This window comes from Micromys minutus, assembly GCF_963924665.1.
Source record: "Micromys minutus genome assembly, chromosome: 12".
Taxonomy (NCBI): domain Eukaryota; kingdom Metazoa; phylum Chordata; class Mammalia; order Rodentia; family Muridae; genus Micromys; species Micromys minutus.
In genome coordinates this window covers 6,530,165-6,551,782 of record NC_137981.1, presented here as the reverse complement: position 1 = coordinate 6,551,782, position 21,618 = coordinate 6,530,165, and the positions used below count along the sequence as shown (strand labels likewise).

General features: G+C 41.4%; 1 protein-coding gene across 2 annotated transcripts in view; it reads right to left on the bottom strand.

Annotated features, from left to right (window-relative positions):
• Positions 1–21,618, bottom strand: part of NEK10 (NIMA related kinase 10) — a gene marked incomplete at its 5' end in the record, with an annotated part of 174,384 nt that overhangs the window by 29,420 nt on the left and 123,346 nt on the right. Inside the window, 5 exons of one of the 2 annotated variants that reach the window (XM_080925891.1) lie at positions 1,676–1,753; positions 12,710–12,747; positions 17,645–17,699; positions 19,598–19,684; positions 19,773–19,956. In XM_080925891.1, coding sequence (XP_080782017.1) covers positions 1,676–1,753; positions 12,710–12,747; positions 17,645–17,699; positions 19,598–19,684; positions 19,773–19,956 — 442 coding nt within the window. The remainder of the gene's footprint in view (positions 1–1,675; positions 1,754–12,709; positions 12,748–17,644; positions 17,700–19,597; positions 19,685–19,772; positions 19,957–21,618) is intronic. The other variant, XM_080925892.1, reaches the window with a different exon arrangement.

The following is a 21,618-nucleotide window of genomic DNA, read 5'->3' as shown; positions in this document are numbered from 1 at the left end:
TTGTAGAAAGAGAAGGAATATCTAAAGAAAATCACCTATAATATACTCTCAGTGTATTTCTTATAGCACAATATTTACATACATGTTTGGTCTTATGGAAATAACTTATTCTTATTAAAATACTAATTTAGAATTTTAACTTTATAATTCTTTATAGTTTTTATTGCTAAAAATAGAACAACAACAAAAAGAAAGCACTCTATTCTAACACTTAGCCAAAATAAAGTATCAACTGGTTATTTTTCTGAGTTCTTTCTGCCAAGAATCAGAAAGTCTGAGATAGGGAGTCAAAAGAGCACTAGAGGAGGCAGGGCTCTGGAACAAGGGGACTAGTGCTCTGTAAGACAGGCCAGGATCGGGGTCAGGTGGACATGCTGTAAGGACATGATGACACGGGTGTGATGCATTGTATATGCTTGGCCCTGGGAGTGGCACTGTTAGGTGTAGCCTTGTTTGGAGTAGGTGTGTCACTGTGGGTGTGGGCTTTAACACCATCAACCTAGCTTCCTGGAAGTCAGTATTCTACTAGCAGCCTTCAGATGATGATGTAGAACTCTCAGTTCCTCCTGCACCATGCCTGCCTGGATGCTGCCATGCTCCTGCCTTGATAATGGACTGAACCTCTGAACCTGTGAGCCAGCCCCAGTTAAATGTTATCCCTATAAAAGATGGCCTTGTCAGGCATCAATGGGAGGAGAGGTTTTTGGTCCTGTGAAGGCTTGATGCCCCAGTATAAGAGAATGCCAGGACAGGGAAGCGGGAGTGGGTGAGTGGACGGATAGGGGAGCACCCTCATAGAAGCAGGGGGAGGGGTGGGATAAGGAATTTCTGGAGGGGAAACTGGGAAAGTGATAACATTTGAAATGTAAATAGAGAAACATCCCTAAAAAGAAAAGACAAAAAATAGTTGCTTTGGTTATGGTAACTGTTCACAGCAGATGCAGGTGTGGTGCATATACTGGTACTAAGACAGTACAAGGGACTGGGGTATTGCTGTGATAGGCCTGACCGTGCTTATATTTGGGTGAATGTGGATTTGGGGACTTTGGATTTGGAAAGCAGTGGAATCCTGGAACTGGGGCTTGATGGACCATCCTAGTAAGAATATGGAAGACTTTGTTGATGAGAGTGATTTGAACTGTGCAGAAGTGGTCCAAGAAGTTCCAGTGGAGAAGAAATTCAGTATGTGGCATAGAGAATGCATTTGTAGCATTTTGGTGAAAAAAAGTAGCTGCTTTTTTCCATTTTCCAAAGAGTCTTCCTGAGGCTAAGGTGAGGAGACTTATAGTAACTGCATTGACAAAGAAAATCTCAAGAAAGCCCAACAGGGACTTGTAAAAAGCATCTCTGAGTCTTCACAAGACCATCACTCCCTGAATACTGATGTCAAGATACAGAAGTGAGGACTTGAGAGGTGGCCCAGTGACTAAGAGCTCTTGATGTTCTTGCAGAGGATCAAACTTCAGTTCCAACAACCCATGTCAGACAGTTCAAAACCACCTCTAACGCTATACCCAGTAGGCCTGATGCCTCTGGTCTCTGTGGGCACCTACATTCATGCACTCATATCCCCATACAAACAAACATGCACATATACATAATTAAAAATAAAATATAAAAAATTATTTATAAACATCCCCCTCAATGGGCAGCATCCCCCAGGGATCTGGCGCACCTTGCTCAGTGTTCCCCGAAGAGCTAGAAATCAAGCCATCACTGGTAAAGCAAGCTTGTCCCCATCCAAGTCTCAAGCCTAAAAGAAAAATTAAATGAGAAGCCTTCATCTGGAGTGTTTTGAAGAGAAATACTTTGAAGACTGGAGTCATATTTGGACATATTAGTACATAGTTGATGAGCTATTTGCTAGTGGGGCTAAGGTCTGAATTCAAATTTCCTTCACAGTTTGAATGCACTCTAAATGCACAATAGTTTGTCTACATATAAGATACACACAGCCTGACCACGATTTTGCACATCTTCACTGACTAGGACTTAGCACATCAGGTGAGAATCATTTATGTCAGCACTTAAACCTCCTGAGTTTGGAATGTTTGAGTTTGGATTTCAGATCAGATGTGAGAGAAGCAAGGAACTTTGAAGCAATGGATCTACACTGGTCACTCAACAAATCATTTCTAATGCCTGGCCTCAAAGGAGCACACCTCATAGGAACACACACGCACGTGTATGTCTCTCTCTCTCTCTCTCTCTCTCTCTCTCTCTCTCTCTCTCTCTCTCTCTCTCTCTCTCTCTCTCTCTCTCTCTCTCTCTCTCTCTCTCTCTCTCTCTCTCTCTCTCTCTCTCTCTCTCTGTGTGTGTGTGTGTGTGTGTGTGTGTGTGTGTGAGTGTGGACACTCATATGCTTGAACATGTGTAAAAACCTATTCAAGATGCTTATCATCAAGTTAAAAGACATAAATAATATACTCCAAATTGCAATGGAAATATAGAAAAGCTACAATCGTGTGCCAATTGCACTGTAAGACTACTAGCACTTGGACTAAAATCTGATGAGCTTATGAGAAGGTCATTAAATAAAATAAATGATGGGAAGTGGTGGTGCATGCCTTTAATCCCAGCACTTGGGAGACTGAGGTTGGTGGATCTCTATAAGTTTAAGACCAGCTTAATCTACAAAGCAAGTTTCAGGACAACCAGGGTTACACGAATGAATGTTGTCTCATTTTATTTTTTTCTATTTTTGTTGTATATGCTCTGTATTTACATTTCAAATGTTACCCCTGTTTACCCCACTACAAACCCCCTTCCCCTACACTTGCTTCCATGAAGGTGCTCCCTCTCCCAACCACCCTCCCAATCTCAGTGCCTTGGCATTCTCCTACACTAGGAAAGCACACCTTCACTGGAACAAAGGTCTCTTCTCCCATTGATGCCAGACAATTCTATCTTCTGCTACATATGCAACTGGGTCTCTCCATGTGTGCTCAATGGTTGGTGTTTTAGTCTCTGGGTTCTGGGGGGTTTCATTGGTTGATGATGTTGTTCTTCCCCTGCGGTAGGAAACCCTTTCAGCTCCTTGAGTTCTTTCTCTAGCTCTTTCATTGGGGTCTCCCTGTTCAGTCCAAAGGTTAGCTGCAAGCAATATAAACTGTATCTGTATGACTCTAGCAGAGCCTCTGAAGAGGCATCCATATCTGGCTCCTGCCAGTAAGCACTTCTTGGAATCAACAATAGTGCTTGGATTTGATGGCTGTATATGGGGTGGATCCTCAGGTGATGCAGACTCTGAATGGTCCTTTCTTCAATCCCTGCTCCTCTATTTGTCCCTGTATTTCTTCCTGTGAGTGTTTTGCTCTCTCTTCTAAAAAGAACTGAGGCATTTTTTCTTTTTCTTTTTTTTTTTTTCGACCTTCATAAGGTCTGTGAATTATTTCTTGGGTATTCAAAGCTTTCTGGAGCTAATATCTGCTTATAAGTGAGTGCATACCATGTGTGTTCTTTTGTGACTGGGTTACCTCACTCAGGATGATAGCTTCTAGTTCCATCCATTTGCCTAGGAATTTCATACAGCTATTGTTTCTAATAGCTGCATAGTACTCCATTGTAAAAATTTATGACAATTTCTTTATCCATTCCTGTTGAAGGACATCTGAGTTCTTTCCACCTTCTGGCTATTATAAATAAGGCTGCTATGAATATGGTGGAGCATGTGTCCTTATTGTATGTTGGAGCATCTTTTGGGTATATGCCTAGGAGTGGAATAGCTGGGTCTTTAGGTAGTACTATGTCCAATTTTCTGAGGAATGGTCAGACTGATTTTTGAGTGCTTGTACCAAATTTTAATCAGACCAACAGTGGAGAAGTGTTCCTCCTTCTCCACATTCTCACCAGCATCTGCTGTCACCTGAGTTTTTGATCTTAGCCATTCTGACTTGTGTGAGGTGGACTCTCAGGGTTGTTTTGACTTGCATTTCCCTGATGACTAGAAATGTTGAGAATTTCTTTAGGTGCTTCTCTGCCATTCTATATTCCTCAGTTGAGAATTCTTTGTTTAGCCCATTTTTAATATAATTAGTTGATTCTCTAGAGTCTAACTTCTTGAGTTCTCTGTATATATCGGATATTAGCTCACTATCAGACATAAGATTAGTAAAGATTTTTTCCCAATCAGTTGGTTGCCTTTTGGTTCTCTTGACAGTGTCCTTAGCCTTAAGAAAGTGCAATTTCATAAGGTCCTATCTGTCTATTCTTGATCTTAGAGCATAACCCATAGGTGTTCTGTTCAGGAAAATTTCCCCTGTGCCTATGTGTTCTAACCTCTTTCCCACTTTCTCTTCTAATAAATTCAGTGTACCTGGTTTTATGTGGAGGTCTTTGGTCCACTTGGACTTGAGCTTTGTACAAGGAAATAAAAATGAATCAATTTGCATCCTTCTGCATGCTGACTGCCAGTTGAATCAACACCAATTGTTGAAGATGCTGTGGTTTCCCACTGAATGTGTTTAGCTCCTTTGTCAAAAATCAAGTGACCATAGGTGTATGGGTTCACTTCTGGGTCTTCAATTCTATTACATTGATCTACTTGCCTGTCTCTATATCAATACCATTTTTCTCACAATTGATCTGTAATACACCTTGAGGTTAGGGATCGTGATTTCCTCGGAAGTTCTTATACTTGAGAACAGTTTTTGCTATTCTGGAAATGTTTTTGTTATTCCAAATGAATTTTCAAATTGCTCTATCTAACTTTCTAAAGAATTGAGTTGAAATTTTGATGCTGATAGCACTGAGTCTGAAGATTGCTTTAGTCAAGATTTTTACTATGTTGAGCCTTCCAATCCATAACAATGGGAGATCTTTCCATCTTCTGAAATCTTCAATTTCCTTCTTCAGAGACATGAAGTTCTTGTCATACAAATCTTTCACTTGCTTGGTTAGGGTCACATCAAGGTATTTCATATTGTTTGTGATTATTGTGAAAGGTATCATTTACCTAATCTCTTTCTCAGCCTGTGTATCCTTTAATAGAGGAAGGCTAGTGATTTGTTTGAGTTAATTTTATATCCAGCCACTTTGTTGAAGTTGTTTATCAGCTCTAAAAGTTCTCTGACAGAATTTTTAGGGTCACGTAAGTATACAATCATATCATCTGCAAATAGTGATATTTTGACTTCTTCTTTCTGATTTATATCCCTTTGACTTCCATTTGCTGTCTAATTGCTTGGGCCAGGACTTCGAGTACTATATTGAATAGGTAGGGGGAGAGTGGACATCCTTGTCTATTCCCTGATTTAGTGGTATTGTTTTAAGTTTCTCACCATTTAGTTTAATATTGGCTACCAGTTTGCTGTTTATTGTTTTTACTATGATTAAGTATGGGCCTTGGATTCCTGCTCTATCCTGCTCTTCTAACATGAAGTGGTGTTAAATGTTGTCAAATGCTTTCTTGGCATCAAATGAGATGATCACGTGGGCTTTCTCTTTGAGTTTGTTTATGTAGTGGATTACATTGATGGACTTCCATTTATTGAACCATCCCTGTAACCCTGAGAAGAAGCCTGCTTGACTATGGTGAATGATATTTTTGTCTTTTTGATGTGTCCTTGGATTCGGTTTGTAAAAATTTTATTGAGTATTTTTGCACTGGTGGTCATATGGGAGATTGGTCTGAAGTTCTCTTTCTTTGTACAGTGTTCGTGTGGTTTAGGAATGAGTGTAATTGTAATTGTGGCTTCGAAGAATGAGTTGGGTAGTGTTCCTTCTGTTTATATTTTGTGGAATTCTTTGGAGAATATCTTCTATGAAGGTCTGATAGAATTCTACACTGAACCCATTGGATCCTGGGCTTTTTTTGGGGGGGGTTAAGAGGCTTTTGATGACTGCTTCTATTTCTTTAGGGGTTATGGGACTGTTTAGATTATTTATCTGATCCTGATTTAACTTTGATACCTGGTATCTGTCTAGAAAATTGTCTACTTCATCCAGATTTTACAATTTTGTTGAGTATAGCTTTTTATAGTGGGATCTCATGATTTCTTGAATTTCCATAGTGTCTGTTATGTCTCCCCTTTCATTTCTAATTTTGTTAATTTAGATACTCTCTCTGCCTCTTCTAGTTAGTATGGCTAAGTGTATTCCAATCTTGTTGATTTTCTCAAAGGACCAGCTCCTGGTCCTGTTGATTCTTTGTATAGTTCTTTTTGTTTCTACTTGTTTAATTTAAGCTCTGAGTTTATTTCCTGCCATCTACTCCTCCTGGGTGTATCTGATTCTTTTTGTTCTAGAGCTTTCAGCTGTGCTGTCAAGCTGTTAGTGTGTTCTCTCTTCTGTTTCTTTTTGGAGACGCTCAGCACTATGAGTTTTCCTCTTAGCACTGCTTTAATTGCATCCCATAAGTTTGGGTATGTTGTTTCTTCATTTTCATTAAATTCTAAGAAATCCTTAATTTCTTTCTTTATTTCTTCCTTGGACAAGTTATTATGTAGTAGAGCATTGTTCAGCTTCCACGTGTATGTGGGCTTTTTATTGTTTTTGTTGTTATTGAAGATCAGCCTTAGCTCATGGTGATCTGATAGAATGGATGAGATTATTTTGATCTTCTTGTATTTGCTGACATCAGTTTCGTGACTGACTATATGGTCATTTTAGATAAGGTACTGTGAGGTGCTGAGAAGAAAATATATTCTTTCGTTTTAGGATAGAATGGTCTATATATGTCTGTTAAATCCATTTGGTTTATAACTTCTGTTAGTTTTACTGTGTCTCTGTTCAGTTTCTAATTCCATGATTTGTCCATTGGTGAGAGTGGGGTGTTGAAGTCTCCCACTATTATTCTGTGTGGAGCAATGTATGCTTTAAGCTTTATTATGAATGTGTGTGCTCTTGTATTTGAAGCATAGATGTTCAGGATTGAGAGTTAATCCTGATAGATTTTTTTTTGTGAGGAGTAAAAAGCATCCTTTTTTATTTTTTTGATATCTTTTGCTTCAAAAATTTATTTTATTTGATATTAAAATGGTTACTCCACTTTGTTTCTTGGGACCATTTTCTTGGAAAATTTTAGCTAGCCTTTCACTCCGAGGTAATGCCTATCTTGTTTGCTGAGATGAGTTTCCTGTATTGCAGCAAAATTCTGGATCCCTTTTAAGTATCTGGTCTAATAGTCTATGTCATTTTATTAGGGAATTGAATCCATTGATGTTAAGAGATATTAAGGAATAGTGATTGTTGTTTCCTAATGATTTTGTTGTTAGAGGTAGAGTTATGTTTATGTGCTTTTCTTCTCTTGGGTTTGTTGCCAAAAGATTATTTTCTTGCTTTTCCTGAGATGTAGTTTCCCTCCTCGTGTGGGAGTTTTCCATCTATCATCTTTTGTAGAGCTAGGATTGTGCACAGATATTGTGTAAATTTGGTTTTGTCCAAGAATATCTTGGTTTCTCCATCTATGGTAATTGAGAGTTTTGCTGGATATAGTAACCTGGGCTGGCATTTGTGTTCTCTTGGGGTCTGTATAACATCTATCCAGGATCTTCTAGCTTTCATAGTCCCTGTGAGAAGTCTGGTGTAATTCTGATTGGTCTGCCTTTATATGTTACTTGTCCTTTTCCTCTTAATGCTTTTAGTATTCTTTGTTTTGAACATTTGGTGTTTTGACTATTATGTATAGGAAGTAATTTCTTTTCTGGTCTAATCTATCTGGAGTTCTGTAGGATTCATGTATGTTCATGGTTATTTCTCTTTTTAGGTTAGGGAAGTTTTCTTCTATGATTTTGTTGAAGATATTTACTGGGCCTTTTAATTGGAAGTCTTCACTTTCTTCCGCACTGATTATCCTTCGGTTCAGTCTTTTCATTGTGTGCTGGATCTCCTGGATGTGGGGTGAGGTAGGAGCTTTCTGAGTTTTGCGTTTTCTCTGACTGATGTGTCAATGTTTTCTATGTTGTCTCCTGCCCCTGAGATTCCCTCTTCCATCTCTTGTATTCTGTTTGTGATGCTGCATCTATGATTCCTGATCTCTTTCCTAGGTTTTCTATTCCAGGGTTGTCTCTTTTGTGATTTCTTTATTGTTTCTATTTTCAATTCCTTCACCTGTTTGGTTGTGTTTTCCTGTAGCTCTTTAAGTGATCTTGTGTTTCCTCTATAAGGGTTTATACTTATTTACTGGTGTTCTCTTGTAATTCTTTAAGGGAATCATTCATGTGCTTCTTGGGGACATCCATCATCATCATTATGAAATATGATTTTAAGTCTAAATCTTGTTTATCTGGTGTGTTGAGATATCTACTACTTGCTGTGGTTGGAGAACTGGGTTCTGATCTTGCCAGGTTGTCCTGATTTTTGTTTCTTAGATTCTTGTGCTTGCCTCTTGCCTTCTTATCTGTGATGCTAGGTCATCTTGTTGTATCTGACTAGAGCTTGTCTCTCTTGTGGGTCTCTGGCTCTGTGGGTTCAGGAGGGAGTTTGCTCCTGAGTGTTAAGCTCTCTGTGGCTAGGCTGTGAATTCTCATGGCAAGGAAGCAGCTCTGGCTTTGGATACAGATGAGTGCCAGGCAGCACTGTGCTATCTGGGCCCCGAGAGTTCCTGGCAGTCTCTCCCCAGATATTCAGTGAAGAGAAACTGGGGACTCGCCCGTGGTCTCCTGAGACTCCTCTGGGTGCTCAGCCGTCCCTGTTTCATTTTAAAAACAGATGAACGTGTGGAAAGGCGTGTTCTGATAACTAGCTGGAAAGTAAACCACTATGGGCACCCACATGAAGACAGACAGCCAGAATGTAAATTGTGATGGTGGGTTGTTCAGGTAAAGCACAAACTACTTTATTCAGATCTTATTTTTATGAGCAAAAAAAAAAAAAAAAAAAAAAAAAAACCATACAAAAATAGATCATAGTCATTTAAAGTCACCTAACTAAGAGCTTAGCAATCATGATAGTTTCTATTGACAGTGCAGATGAGAACCTCTTCTTATATAAACATGTCAACCCCACCCATGATGTCATGTTCTGTCTAAGTGAATACACGGGAAGGAGGGAACCAGCGGGATTACTGCAGCCATGTCAGGCCATACTCGTAGCTGACAGCACACACATACTTAAACTCAACTTGGGCAGTCCTGTGCAGCACAATCGAGCTGGTCCTGATAGATGGGGGTGTGGGTGAGCCAGTCTAAGGTCATAAGATTGGGAGAGCTGGTCCTGCCCTTTGCCAGCTACAGCTCTCTGGAAAGTGGGCCAGCACCTAGCCTGGGCAGCACAGTAAAGCTGGCTCTGATTACATGGGCATAGGAGAGCCTACCTGGGGGCTTGAGAGGGGGTGAGCTAGAGCTGCCCCTTACCTGGGGAAAAAATTGAGAGAAATGGCCCTGGTAGAGTAGGCACAGGAGAGTTGGCAGGCTGACTCCTCAGCCTCAACCCAAGCTCAGATCCATGGATCTGAGTTGGCCCAATCTATCCATGAACTACTGGAGCACATGAAGAAGCCATCCTGTAAAACCAAAGCTTCAAGATCTCCATGACACAGGAAAGCAACAGGATATCTGAGAGTAATCCCAGTGAGAATGCAGTATTGATAGCGTAGCAGAAGCCAGAGGTATTAGACCAGACCAATGACTCAAAGCAATAAAAATTTGCAAGTGGAGATTATCTGTGACATACTTCATCTTCCACAGAGGAATTTTGTTGATATTGTTGGTTTGGTTTGGTTTGGTTAGGTATGGTTTGGTTTGGTTATTTTAGCTTTGGCTTGGATTAGTGGGAGGTTGCAAGGGCAAAGTGAAGATATGAAGGGGAAGAAAGATGAGTGGGATTCAGATGCATTCTGTGAAATTCATGAAGAATCAATAAAAAATGTTCTAAAACTCTAGAAAGTAAAAAATTGACTTGGAGGCTTGGATGCTCCATGGGTAAAGCACTGATCATTAGCATGAGGACCTGAGTTTGGATCTCCAGCACCATGTATAAACATCTCTGAAATCCCAGCAACAGGGAAGTGAAGATAGGAGAATTCTGAAATGTCTGCCACCTGTCTCAAAAGCTAAGGTAGAGTATAACTGAGACCCCTGACCTAAGCTTCCGGCATCCACACACCTGCACACACAAGGACACATATAAACTCATTCACAAGCTATACATAAATTCGTGTACATGCAAGAGATTTTTAAAGGATTTTTGTTTATGTTTAGTTAGAATTGCCATCTCTTCTATAGCAAAGAACACTCCTGGCTCTCCATTACAGAGATAATATAAACATCTGGGTTTTTTTAAAAGGCTCAAATTGAGAATGCTTAGACAAATGGCATAAATTTCACTTGGGCACGGTAAAATCTGCAAAAGGTACCTCAAATGACTAAAATAAGTTACACACTGATTCCTGCCCAATTCCTGCAACACTTCCACCCTAGGCTTTCAGTTCTGTAGACAGGTAGCTACATCTCACTCAGCCCAAGGAATATGAATATGACATACTATTGTTATAATCTAGTTAACAGGACAAGATATGGCATAATCTTTTAACAGCATTAACTGCATTAATGGTTCTACAGGACTGGGGTGCCTTTGAGTTCTGCTGTTATCACACTTTAGACTCAGACACCCCTAAGAACCAGTATGTATGGTCTTATAACACGAACGTCCAAACTCACAGTTCTCACCTGTGCTGTGGCACCGTGCAGAAGTGATTCTTCCATACTCAATGTGTTCGTGGGGCTTGCTTGGAGCCTGGCTAAATTATCCCTTTCCAGACATTGTGAATATGTAGGAAATTTTGGGCTGCAGATATTATGTTTAATCTCTAACATGTTTCTTGCCACATAAGAAAGCTGAATTTCATGTTAAGTAAGTAAAAGTACAATAATATAACATGCCTTAAAACACTTACAAAGCTAAGTCATTCACACTTTACAGTGTGTGTCATCGTCATAGCTAGGCATGCTGGTGTAATTTGAAACTGACACCTTAACGCCTATGGTGGAAACTGGTGTCAGTGTCAGCCCTTTCCTCTCACAGAGTAGTCTCAAGGTGTGCCAGGAGTGAGGACACCAGCAGGTGAGGTGACCGAGAACATTGCCTGCTGTCATCTACTTGTAACTTGTTAAACCAACACTGGTCCAGATTTACTCATGACACTTTCAAAAGCACTTTTACAATGGGAAGAAAAGAAAATAAGCATTAAAGTGGAGTAAAGTAAAGAGCCAAAGTTCGGACTAAGAAGCAAGCTAGCTCACAGGGAGAGTCTATTCCTCCTCCATGTGTGGGTGTGCTCCACAAGATCAGCAAAAAACCAAACTTTCATTCAGGGAGCAAAATTTCATTCACTAACTGACACTTAAATTCTCTAGTGCTGTGTGGCTCAAACTTTAATGTATAAATCAACATTTTTAAAGGTGAAGAATAAAGAGATTATATCTAAATTTGCAGTACAAATCATTTTCTTAAAACCAAACCTTACACCAAAACAACTTAACCCACCCTTCAGAAAAAACGAATCCCTGTGATGATCTTTGAGGCCCACGGGTGCTTGCATGTGAAGCACCTCTGCTCTCACTGCTAAAGAGCTGCAAACAGCAAACATCTAGACCCACACTTACTCTCTTAACCCACTTTCTCCAGACCAGCACCATGGGAGCCAGGGCCATGTTATTTGGGGGTGTTTTAATAATACAGCCATCTTACATCTATAGTAACATTGTGACAGCCCTAAACGGTGAAAGTCTGTAACCCTTTCCAAGGAAATGTAATAATAGGAGAGACATGGCTCAAATACTGAAACTCCACCCACATTATCAGTGCAAACATTAAATGCACCAAACAAGATGAATTATGGAGTAAAAGTGAAATTGCACCAAAGAATAATTCCAAATAGCTGGAATAGTCTGTATACTCAAGTAAAACATGTTGCTCAAGCATCACACCCTTCCATATGTTCAGAACAGAATCATCAGGCACCTGCTGCATTGTCTATGTTTAGTTGATAATCCCACAGTTACTACTGGACACTGGTCTTCCTTAACCATCTTTACTAGAAATTAGAAAACTATTCTTTTCATCTCACAGCGCCATCACAAACATCTATGTCTTGTGACATCATCCGGGGCTGGTGAGATAGCTCAGTGGGTAAAGTCTCTTGTTCTTCAAGCCCTGTGACATGAGTTTACTCCCTAGGAACTGCCATGGAAGAAGTCACCTGGTGCCACACAGCGGTCCCCTGACTTACATGCATGTACCAGAGCAGGTGTGAGTGAGCACAGACAGATGAATACAGATAAAACAAATTCTCGGGATACACTTTAACTTAAAGAAATTGAGTAATAATTTCATTTCAACCAAACAAAAACAAAGTAACTGTCTAGAAAAGTAACTGTGTCGGAGCAAAAAGGAAAGATTATGTCAAGAAAAAAGAACAGGTGGGGAAAGGAATTCTGCAATGTGTCAGATGTGTCACAATTTCCCCTGGAGCATCATTCAAAGTACATTAGGCTCAACTTGTGTTCAGTAGTCATGTACTTAGTATCAAATGATCTGCTGAGCACTGCCATGGTGTTTGGAACTGTGGAGTGTCACAGCAGACAGACTCTGCAGCTGCCGCTCTGCACTAAGTGCCCTCTCCTCCTCAGATGGCCCTGGGCATAGGGGTGGCACATTTGCTAGCAGGCAGAGAGGCAGCAAAGCTGAAGAGAGAAAAGGGGAGAGGGTGAACTGACAAGCTCACTCACTGGCTTTCGGGAAAGCATGACAGTGGTCAGCAATGAGTTACCTGGTCTTGGTCTTGATCCTAGTCCCCCAATGAAGTCCCTGGAAACAGAATCAGAGAGGAGCCATTAGGAAAGTTCCACCTAATGACGAACAGTTATGGAGAACTGCATTTCTGTACTCAGTAAAGAAAGAAATCAACATTTTGAATATAGGACGAACTGTCTAATGGTAAACATTTACTTGTTTTTCCAGGGATATCACACACACACACACACACACACACACACACACACACATTTATACACATAGATCTACATACATGTGTGTATGAACATATATTTACACACATATATATGTGCATATGAATGATGGAGTCTCTCTCAGACTAGCTCAAACTTCCATGTAGGTAAATCTTGACTGGCTGGGATTTGTATATTAAAACAACTAATACTAACTTTTTATGTCTTATATTTGTCATGACCTGTCCTTGAAATAAAAACTGACCCCCATATATTTCTATGAGAGGAAATGAATTTACATTATAACAATTACTCCTTCATAGGGTCTGCACTGCTGTTAACATCTTTCTTGTCTCAAAATTTTAAATTGTCCAATCATTTTAAAAGTCCATCCCAGAGCCTTCTGGTGTGTAGAGGTTGCTTTCATCCATATCGGGGACACAAATGAACAACCTTCCCTCTTACTCTTCCAAATGGAATGCAAAGCCTATTTCTTAGCAGTTTTCTGTACCCTAACAGCTCACATAATGTCACATGATCCAGCAGGTACATAATGGGCACCAGTTAGGAGCATGGTAGAGTCTGCTCAGCAGCCCTGGACATGAGGACTTGGAGTAAACTTGGCTAAGAGTTGTCTGCTCCAACCATTATATTTCATCACATTCATAAAGACAGATGAACGTTTTCCATGAGTCGCATTTTAATTCACTTTTAGGTGATGAGAGCCACGAGGTGATGAGACCCACAGCTCTGTGGTCTGGCTAAAGCAGTGGGTAAGGATGGGGACGAACCTACAGAAAGGTCTGCCATGTTTAACATAGAGATGGCTGGGGACATGTGTTGACTTGAACAGCCAAACGTGTAGCAAGTGCAATGGAGCCACCGCATGCCTTCATGTTACTTTAAATGTAACAGTACAAAATATTATTCTTTTAAAATATTGATGTTTTGGATCTGTTTGGTTAAATAAAATGCAAGATTAATCTCATTTATTTTTTACTTTTAAAGAATGTGTCTACCTAGAAAGTCTTTTGTTTCAAATATTCTTATTTAGTGCCTATGTGATAGGACACAGGACCTGCATCTGGCAACTGTGCCCAGCTGTTCTAGGTTTTGTACTGCTCTGTAGAATTCTAGATTCCTTTTTAGTAAGCTTTAAGATGGAGTCTGGAAAGATGGCTCAGTGATTAAGAGCACATACTGCTCTTGAAGAGGACCCAGGTTCAATTCCCAGAATATAAGACAGCTTGCTCTCACCTACAACTCCAAGTTCCAGGGGATTCAATACCCTCTCCTTGCTTCTGTGAGCACATCCAATTATAGGTACACATAAATACATACACATATTTAAAAATAAAATACATCTAAAAAACTAAGCATTAGGAAATGTTCACATAAACAACACACACACACACACACACACACACACACACCTTTCCTTGGAGGCCCTGTGCTATACACCAGAAATGAAAATAAACCATCCTCATAGTCTCAGAACTTCTGAGGTTACTGTGCAGCACAGCAGAAAATCCATTAATTTCTTCAAAGATAAGTCATTAGTCACAAGGATAGACAGTCATTTGTAACTTGAAAATAGCACGTATCTACTGTGAATAGAAGCCACGGCAATAACCAGCACCAGATGGACAGATGGTGGAAGTGATACAGAGCCTGAGGAAATTCTAGACCAAGGCACAAAGAATACTTATGACTTATGGAGCGTTGTCATCCCAGATGATTACATTCCCACAAGAGCTCAAGCTGGCCACAGGGACGATTTAACATGGGGAATTTCAGACGGATTTTCTGGTGAGAAGACTTAGCATATTAAAGATCCTGTCTAAGGAAACTTTTAAAATGGGCACAAATAGCTCCTGAAGCTGGTGACAGTAATAGTGCTTTAGAGGCTGAAAGGACACCAAAGGCCATGATGTCTGTCATTGGATCCAGCATGACCTGGTCCACAGCTCCTGTGCCTTGAAGAGTCTAAACTGAAGGCTGAGATTTAGTCTGCAAGTCTACCCACTCCAGTAAGTGGTAAGGCAGAGAATATAGCTCAGTTCCATGGGGTTTAAAATAGATTTTATTCAGAACTGGTGCAAGCACAGTGTGAATTGATTTGGTAATTATTTTGTCAGAAAAGCATGGATTACTTGGATAATTATTTTGTCATTAAAAATCCTGGCCATGAAAGAGATAATGCTCTAGAATTTTTTCTCAAGGAAATTCTTTATGTGAAGCGACAGAAATGAGAAGCCTGGCTTACAACATGGAGAACATGTCTTGTGAGGTTACTGCAGCCATGACATACAAAGGAGCTAGAATTTTCAACATTCATCACCACGACAGCTGTGACAGGGACTTGACGGGGGTTGGGCTCTTGTGTTTAGTCAAGGTCTTCAATGTTAACCGAGCTGGTATCTCTGTGAGGAGGTGGGACCAGATTCCCTGCTTTCCCTTCAGACCGTACTGATGAATGAAGGCAATCTTACTACTGCCATAGAACAGGACACCACACTCAGGTCAATAGTACTGCTGTTGGTGTGGCTAGGAAGACTGCTGGATGGTGACACTGGCTGAGGCCTGGTTGGTTTTGGTAAGAAGTGATGGAGCTCACACATCCAATAAAAGCAAAATGGGACCCAGATTATGAATAAGACGTGGACACAGCACAGCCACAGTAGAGAGTGAGACGGCTGTCGGAAGGGAAGGAGCATGGGTCCTGAGACAGCGAGGGCCCTTCTGGTCACATAAGCGAAGCTGCATGGCCAGAATCCTCCACAGCCACCTCTCTCCATGAAAACTGGAGTCAGGAGCAGAGCCTCTGATGAAATCACACTCACAAAGAGGGTATTCGCTGCAGGAATCTCTGACACTGCAAACATCCCATGTTCCAGAGCAGCCAGCCAACTACACCCTGTTGCCTTGGCAACGGAAGGCAAGGAGGCATGGAGAAATCTTGTTGCCTAAGTAACAGAATTTAAAAAGAACTGTCCCTTAATCTATGGCTAACAGTATAAATTAGTTCAAGGAAGTGAACAAGATTTCAGTCCTTTACAGTAAGAAACTCAGAAAGGGCAATGAGAGAATTCATTAATATACTAATACAAGCATCCAATAAACATCGATGGATCAGCATCTCTATACAACTCGCTGTACCAGGAGAGTGAAGGAAGAGCTACACACAGTTCAGACTAAACCTGGCACACCATATTAAATGACCATAACATGCGATGATTTTTTTGAGATGAAGTTCTTGTTACATTGCCCAGGCTGGTCTTGTACTCGTGATTCTCACAAGTCTTCCTGCTTCTATCTGAGGTGGTCACATCTGAGAATTGCCTGCCTAAGTATGCTCACTGTTCTGTTTAATCACAACCACTCGGGATTCCTTTATCACCTGATCACTAGTTGATGCTGACTACAGAAAAGCCAAAAGCATCTACAGGTTTGAAATTTCTATTTATTTTCCTGTAGAATGTAGAACCATGGTCTTCCTATATATTTGAATTTATTGTTTGGTTTCTACACATTTTAGAGGATTAATTCACTTTTCACATTAATACACTAAGAAGATGAGGAAAATCCCAAGCAAGATAAATCAAAAAGAATGTTAGCTTTATTTAATGCCTGTAAAAGAAATAGAAATTACACTTTAGTGTTGTCTCATTTTAACTCAGAGAAGCCATTAGAATCACCTGGGAAGAAGTAGTGTTTTGCTTTCTTTCCCCCCTGCTTTATGTGACAGGGCTGTTTACTCTGCCCCACCTTCTGCCCCACACCCATTTCAGTCTGCCCTACAGCTACAGGGAAAACTGCTCTTCCTGCTGGCTTGTCACACAGCACATCCCACTGTGTGACACAGATACAGATATGGGCTTTAAGGACAGTTCTCAGCCACCTTGGGACAGGGTTTGGGAAGTATCAGCTTCAGTGTTCTGGCCACTTGTCATGTTCACAGATTCATAAGTACATGGTAAAGACATGGCTGCATAGTGTCCCTGCATCCGGATGAACGTCTACCCACTAAATCTGGTTTATATAACTTGTTACAAAACAATTAACTAATTTCTAGATTTTTAAAACATCTCAAGATCCAAAATATGGGAGGTTGTTGTTCGTGGGTTTTTTGTTGTTGTTTTCTCTTTTTTTTCCCCTTTATTTTAAAGTCCTCTTTATTGTCTCAGGTTATGCCTATTTGGTTATACAGCTAAAGGCGAAACTACAAATCTTGTCACTTGCTGAGAAAACCCACAAGGCTAGTACGCAGCTATAGATCTGTTCTCAGCTGGGTGTGACTGTATAAAGCAGTTGTGCCTTTATGTGTGAACAGAATGCACGAGCACACTATGGGGCGCAGATCCTCAAGAGGAAGTGTGTGTCCCCAATTTCATTGTCCTCACCTTGCCCATGTTTGCCCAGGACTGAGTCACACGTCCCTGCCTTAAGGACACATTGTCTCAGGTAACCTCAGTGAGCATGGCTTTCCCACTGTATTGGTCCAGGACATGTTCAGAGACTGGCTGTTTCGGATGTCACAGAGCCAAAAGGCAGAGTACACAGTGAGGCTGAGGCTTAGCACACTTCAGCACACTACGTAGCCATAGGTTCTAGCTCAGGGAGGCAGGAACTAACAATGTCTGTGTCCGCATGCCCACAGCGACTTCTACTAGTCATGGGGAAACTTAGCTCCAAGTGGCTCAGCCCTGCCTAGACAAAATACGTTTCTAAGCCCACTGCTCCACAACACAACATACCTTGCCTGTGAATGCCTTTCTCTTCCCGAAGCACTGAAACTTCTCTTTAAAATGCCTAAAATAAGAGAAATAACCATAAATTACTGGTCCAGAAACTGGTTTTTATTGTTGGTGTATATTGCTTGCTTCCGGTGCTGGGGAGAGAGTCCAGGTCCACTGTATTTGAGGCCAGTGCTCAGCCACAAACTGCCTCATGTCCTTCAGCACCGGTTTTCCAAAGAGCAGAGGTTCTACTGTCTTGGCAATTTCCCTTCACTGTAATGGCCATTTTTCTTCTTCACATTATTAGCTCAAATGTAATGTCAAGAATTACTGTGTAGTATGTAGTTGGTTAGTTCTTCTGCCTTGGCAGTTCTTCGCTGTAACTACCATGACTATACACTTGACCTATTACAGTAAGGTGTTCTCCTTACAAAGGACAGATGCTAAAAAGATTGCTATTAGACAGGGCCGCATGCCTGCGTCACTTCCACACTCGAACCTGTGTGCAGACCTCTCCATGTCAGGGTCTGTCTGTCTTTCTGCCTCCCGACTGCCCATCTCCAGCACTGTTCTAGAGATAAACACCACCATTCTCATCACCACAACAAAAAGTGCTTCTAGAATGTGCTACACATTTACAGCCATGGAGAGTTCCTTCTGCATGGTACCCATCGCAACCCAAATACAAGCCAAGGCACTTTATCTCCCAGGCAAGAACATTGAAAAAATATAGAACAAAGAGTTGGATGTGGCGATTGTTCCAGAAAGTCTGTAAGATCTAGTCAACATTTTGATAGAGTCATTTTTGTACTGAGAAGGCAAAGGATGTGGCTAAGTCCTTGGCACTCCACGTGGATCCTCAGGAAAGCTATTTTCTGTCTTCTTTCCTGGGGTTCTTATAGCATAACCACGGAGGAGACAGAATTATTTTTATTTCACTTATTTTAAAGTATCTCTAGTTAGAAAACTTAAATCTAGTTAACGTACTCTTATGAGATATTTTTCTTTCTTCATTTCTATTTTAACATTTCTCTCAGTTTCATGTCTGCTAAGTTGAGTTGATCCTATTTTTCCATAGTCTTTAAATTCTATCTATACATCATTTTATTTTCTCTCCTACTCTTCAATGGGTTTTTAAATTTTTTTATTATTGTTTTGATTTCAAACTAATGTTCGGCTGAATTTATACATTGTGTTTTTCATGATGCTAGACGATTAAGATATTGGTTTTACATAGATGCAGGAACATCTCACTTATGCTTGCTTTCATTCATCAACTTTATGCATTCTAGAGTCACCTGGGAAGATCAGCTTCATCTGGGTTGGCCTGTGGGCATGCCAGTGAGGGATTTTCTTAATTAGGTAAAAAGGTATGCCTGCTGTGGAGGGCACATTCATTGGATTTGGTCCTGGACTGTGTAAGTACAGAAAGTCGACTCAACACCAGCAGCAGGCACACATTCACGCCTCTCTGCTCTCAGCCACAGGTATGAGGTGACTGAAGTTCCTGCCTCCTTGACTCTCTGCTCTGAAGGATGCTAGTCCAGAGCCAAGGGCTAAAATAAAATAAACCCTTCCTCCTGTAAGTTGCTTTTGTCAGCATTTTATCACAGTGACAGAGATGCAACCAGAGAAGTCAGAGTGAATAAAATTGTACCAAAGTTAGTCTGCACCTTGGCGAATTTCTCTCCTAACCTTCTAGTTCCTCTAACCCATGGACTGATGAAAGGCCACATCCATCATTCCCAACGTGGGGTTGGCTATCTGCATCCTCACCACTTCAGCTCCTTAGTCACAGTCTGCTTTGGCTGCTAACAATGGAAATGCATCCCCCTGCCTCGTGTCTGGCCTCTGGCTCTACCCACAGGAATGCTGCACCTGAGACAGGAGCCCCAGATTCGGTTTACCCTCTCACTGCTGTGGCCCCACTCACTGCAGTTCCACAAAGGCAGGTTTGAACAGCAAGCTTACTGAATGTAGACTCCTTTAGGGGGCTTGAACTGGAGCTGCTACAGTTGTCCGAGACGTCCAGCTCATCGTCTGGCTCAGAATACAGGTCTGCATGTGGAAAAGAAGAGGAGCGTGAGGCGAGCAGTAGAAGGTGCCCGTGGCTTCCTGCCCCCCCCCCCATTCGCAGTACACCCACCTTTCTCCACACTCTCCAGCCGGAAGTTGTCCTCTGACAGCACCTCCTCGCAGACCCTGTCCTCTTCCTTCCCACAGGGGATGTGGCAGCCCTCCCCAGGTAGCTCTGCACTCTCAGAAAGTTCACTTTTCAGGCTGGCTGCCCCGCTGCTGCTGCTGCTCAGACTTGCCTTCTCAAAGGTCTCCTGGAAGGAGAATTCTGGTCTTGAGCAACTCAACCTCGTTTTCCTCTGCGGCAACCCATACTAGTTACTACAGGCATCTAAGATATTATTGCAAATACTAAATGCAGAAGCGATACCTTTCACCACGGGGCCCATTTAACCCATAACAAGAAGTAAATCTAAAATCAGCCATCTTACAACAACAAAAATGAAAGACTAGAGGCAAGGGTTCTCACACTAAAGGCCTGTGGGAATTGGCAAACTAACCATATCTTCAAGGAACAGAGCTCAGGGGCCACTTTACCAGAAACTTCTCCCCTTTGAACCTTTCCCCAAATATTTGCAATGGCATCTGCTCAGCCCCATATCAGTTAGGAGGTTTTCCCAAGAACATCAATAGCAGACAAGACTGGCCATGAGGAGTGAACAATGACCTGCCTACAAGGGCAGAGGACATCAGTAATGAGAACTCAGTCACTCAAGGCTCCAGCTTCTCTCTTGCAGAACTAAACACAAGCTCCTAAGGGGATGAAAGTAGTTTGACTATGAGACTGCCCCTCAGTCATTCATCTAGGCCCAGGGCCTCAATATCCCGATACACTGTATTATAAACCATCTGTAACATATCTCTTAGGTTCAATAAAAAATAAAGATGTTTAATGACACTAAAGGCTGGCAGCTTGGGGTTGTCAAAGCAGAAGAGTCTGAGAAAGGAGCTACCCAAGTAACTCACAATACCCAAGATGCTCTCTTGTGCCCCCATTCACAGCAACTATAAAGAGCTGCTTAAGCTCTTGGCTAAAGATCACCAGCAGAGCTCAGATACAGAACAGGGACACAAACGGAGAAGCCATGAAAGAGGACAAGCTCCAGGCAGAAGACTAAGGACAGATCCTGAGAGAGAAGCCTCCAGGTGACTTGTCAGACACTGTGCTCATAAGTCTACCATTGTCTCAGCAAGACATGTGTGCACCGCAGGCTGCCTGCCCAGTTGCTGTCTATTATCATACCTTGGGATCTCTTCAGCAATCTTTTCCTCAGTTTCAGTAGACCTCAGTAGACCCACAGCACTACACCATGCTATCCCCAGCTACTCTCTGACCCTGGTGGTCTCTCTGTCCCCATTGCTAGCCAAATGCCATGGCCACCCTCTCCCAGAAGAGAGCCACCCTGGAACTCTGCCCATATTTCCAGCAACTACCCCTGGTGGTCACTGTCACAACTCCTTCCAACTTACAAAATCAAAACTCCAGAAACTTGCAACTTAACAATCAGATTTTTCTCAGCAAATTCTCACTCTACAAAATGTCCACACAATAAACTCAGATCCAATTCATAGGATACAATCTACCCACTTAAACAAAACAAATCATCCTATAATAATTCATTCCTTATAAGACAGTCACAGCTACCTGTGGCTATATAAAACCACACGGAAATGGGTCATCTTCTTCCTCCTCCATCTTACCTTTCTTTGGCTCTCCTGGCTTCTCTTCTCATTTCCAAAACGCTGACCCCGCCTATCATTTCACTGTCCAATCACAGGCCTTGTCTTATCCTGTGCCTGCCCTCCCTGCATGTTAACCACAACTGTCTTCCAGTCTACTTCGATGAGCCTGCATTAATTTCTTTATTGCTTAGGAGATTTCTAACATCTCTGCTTTGCCCATATCTAGTCCCTGA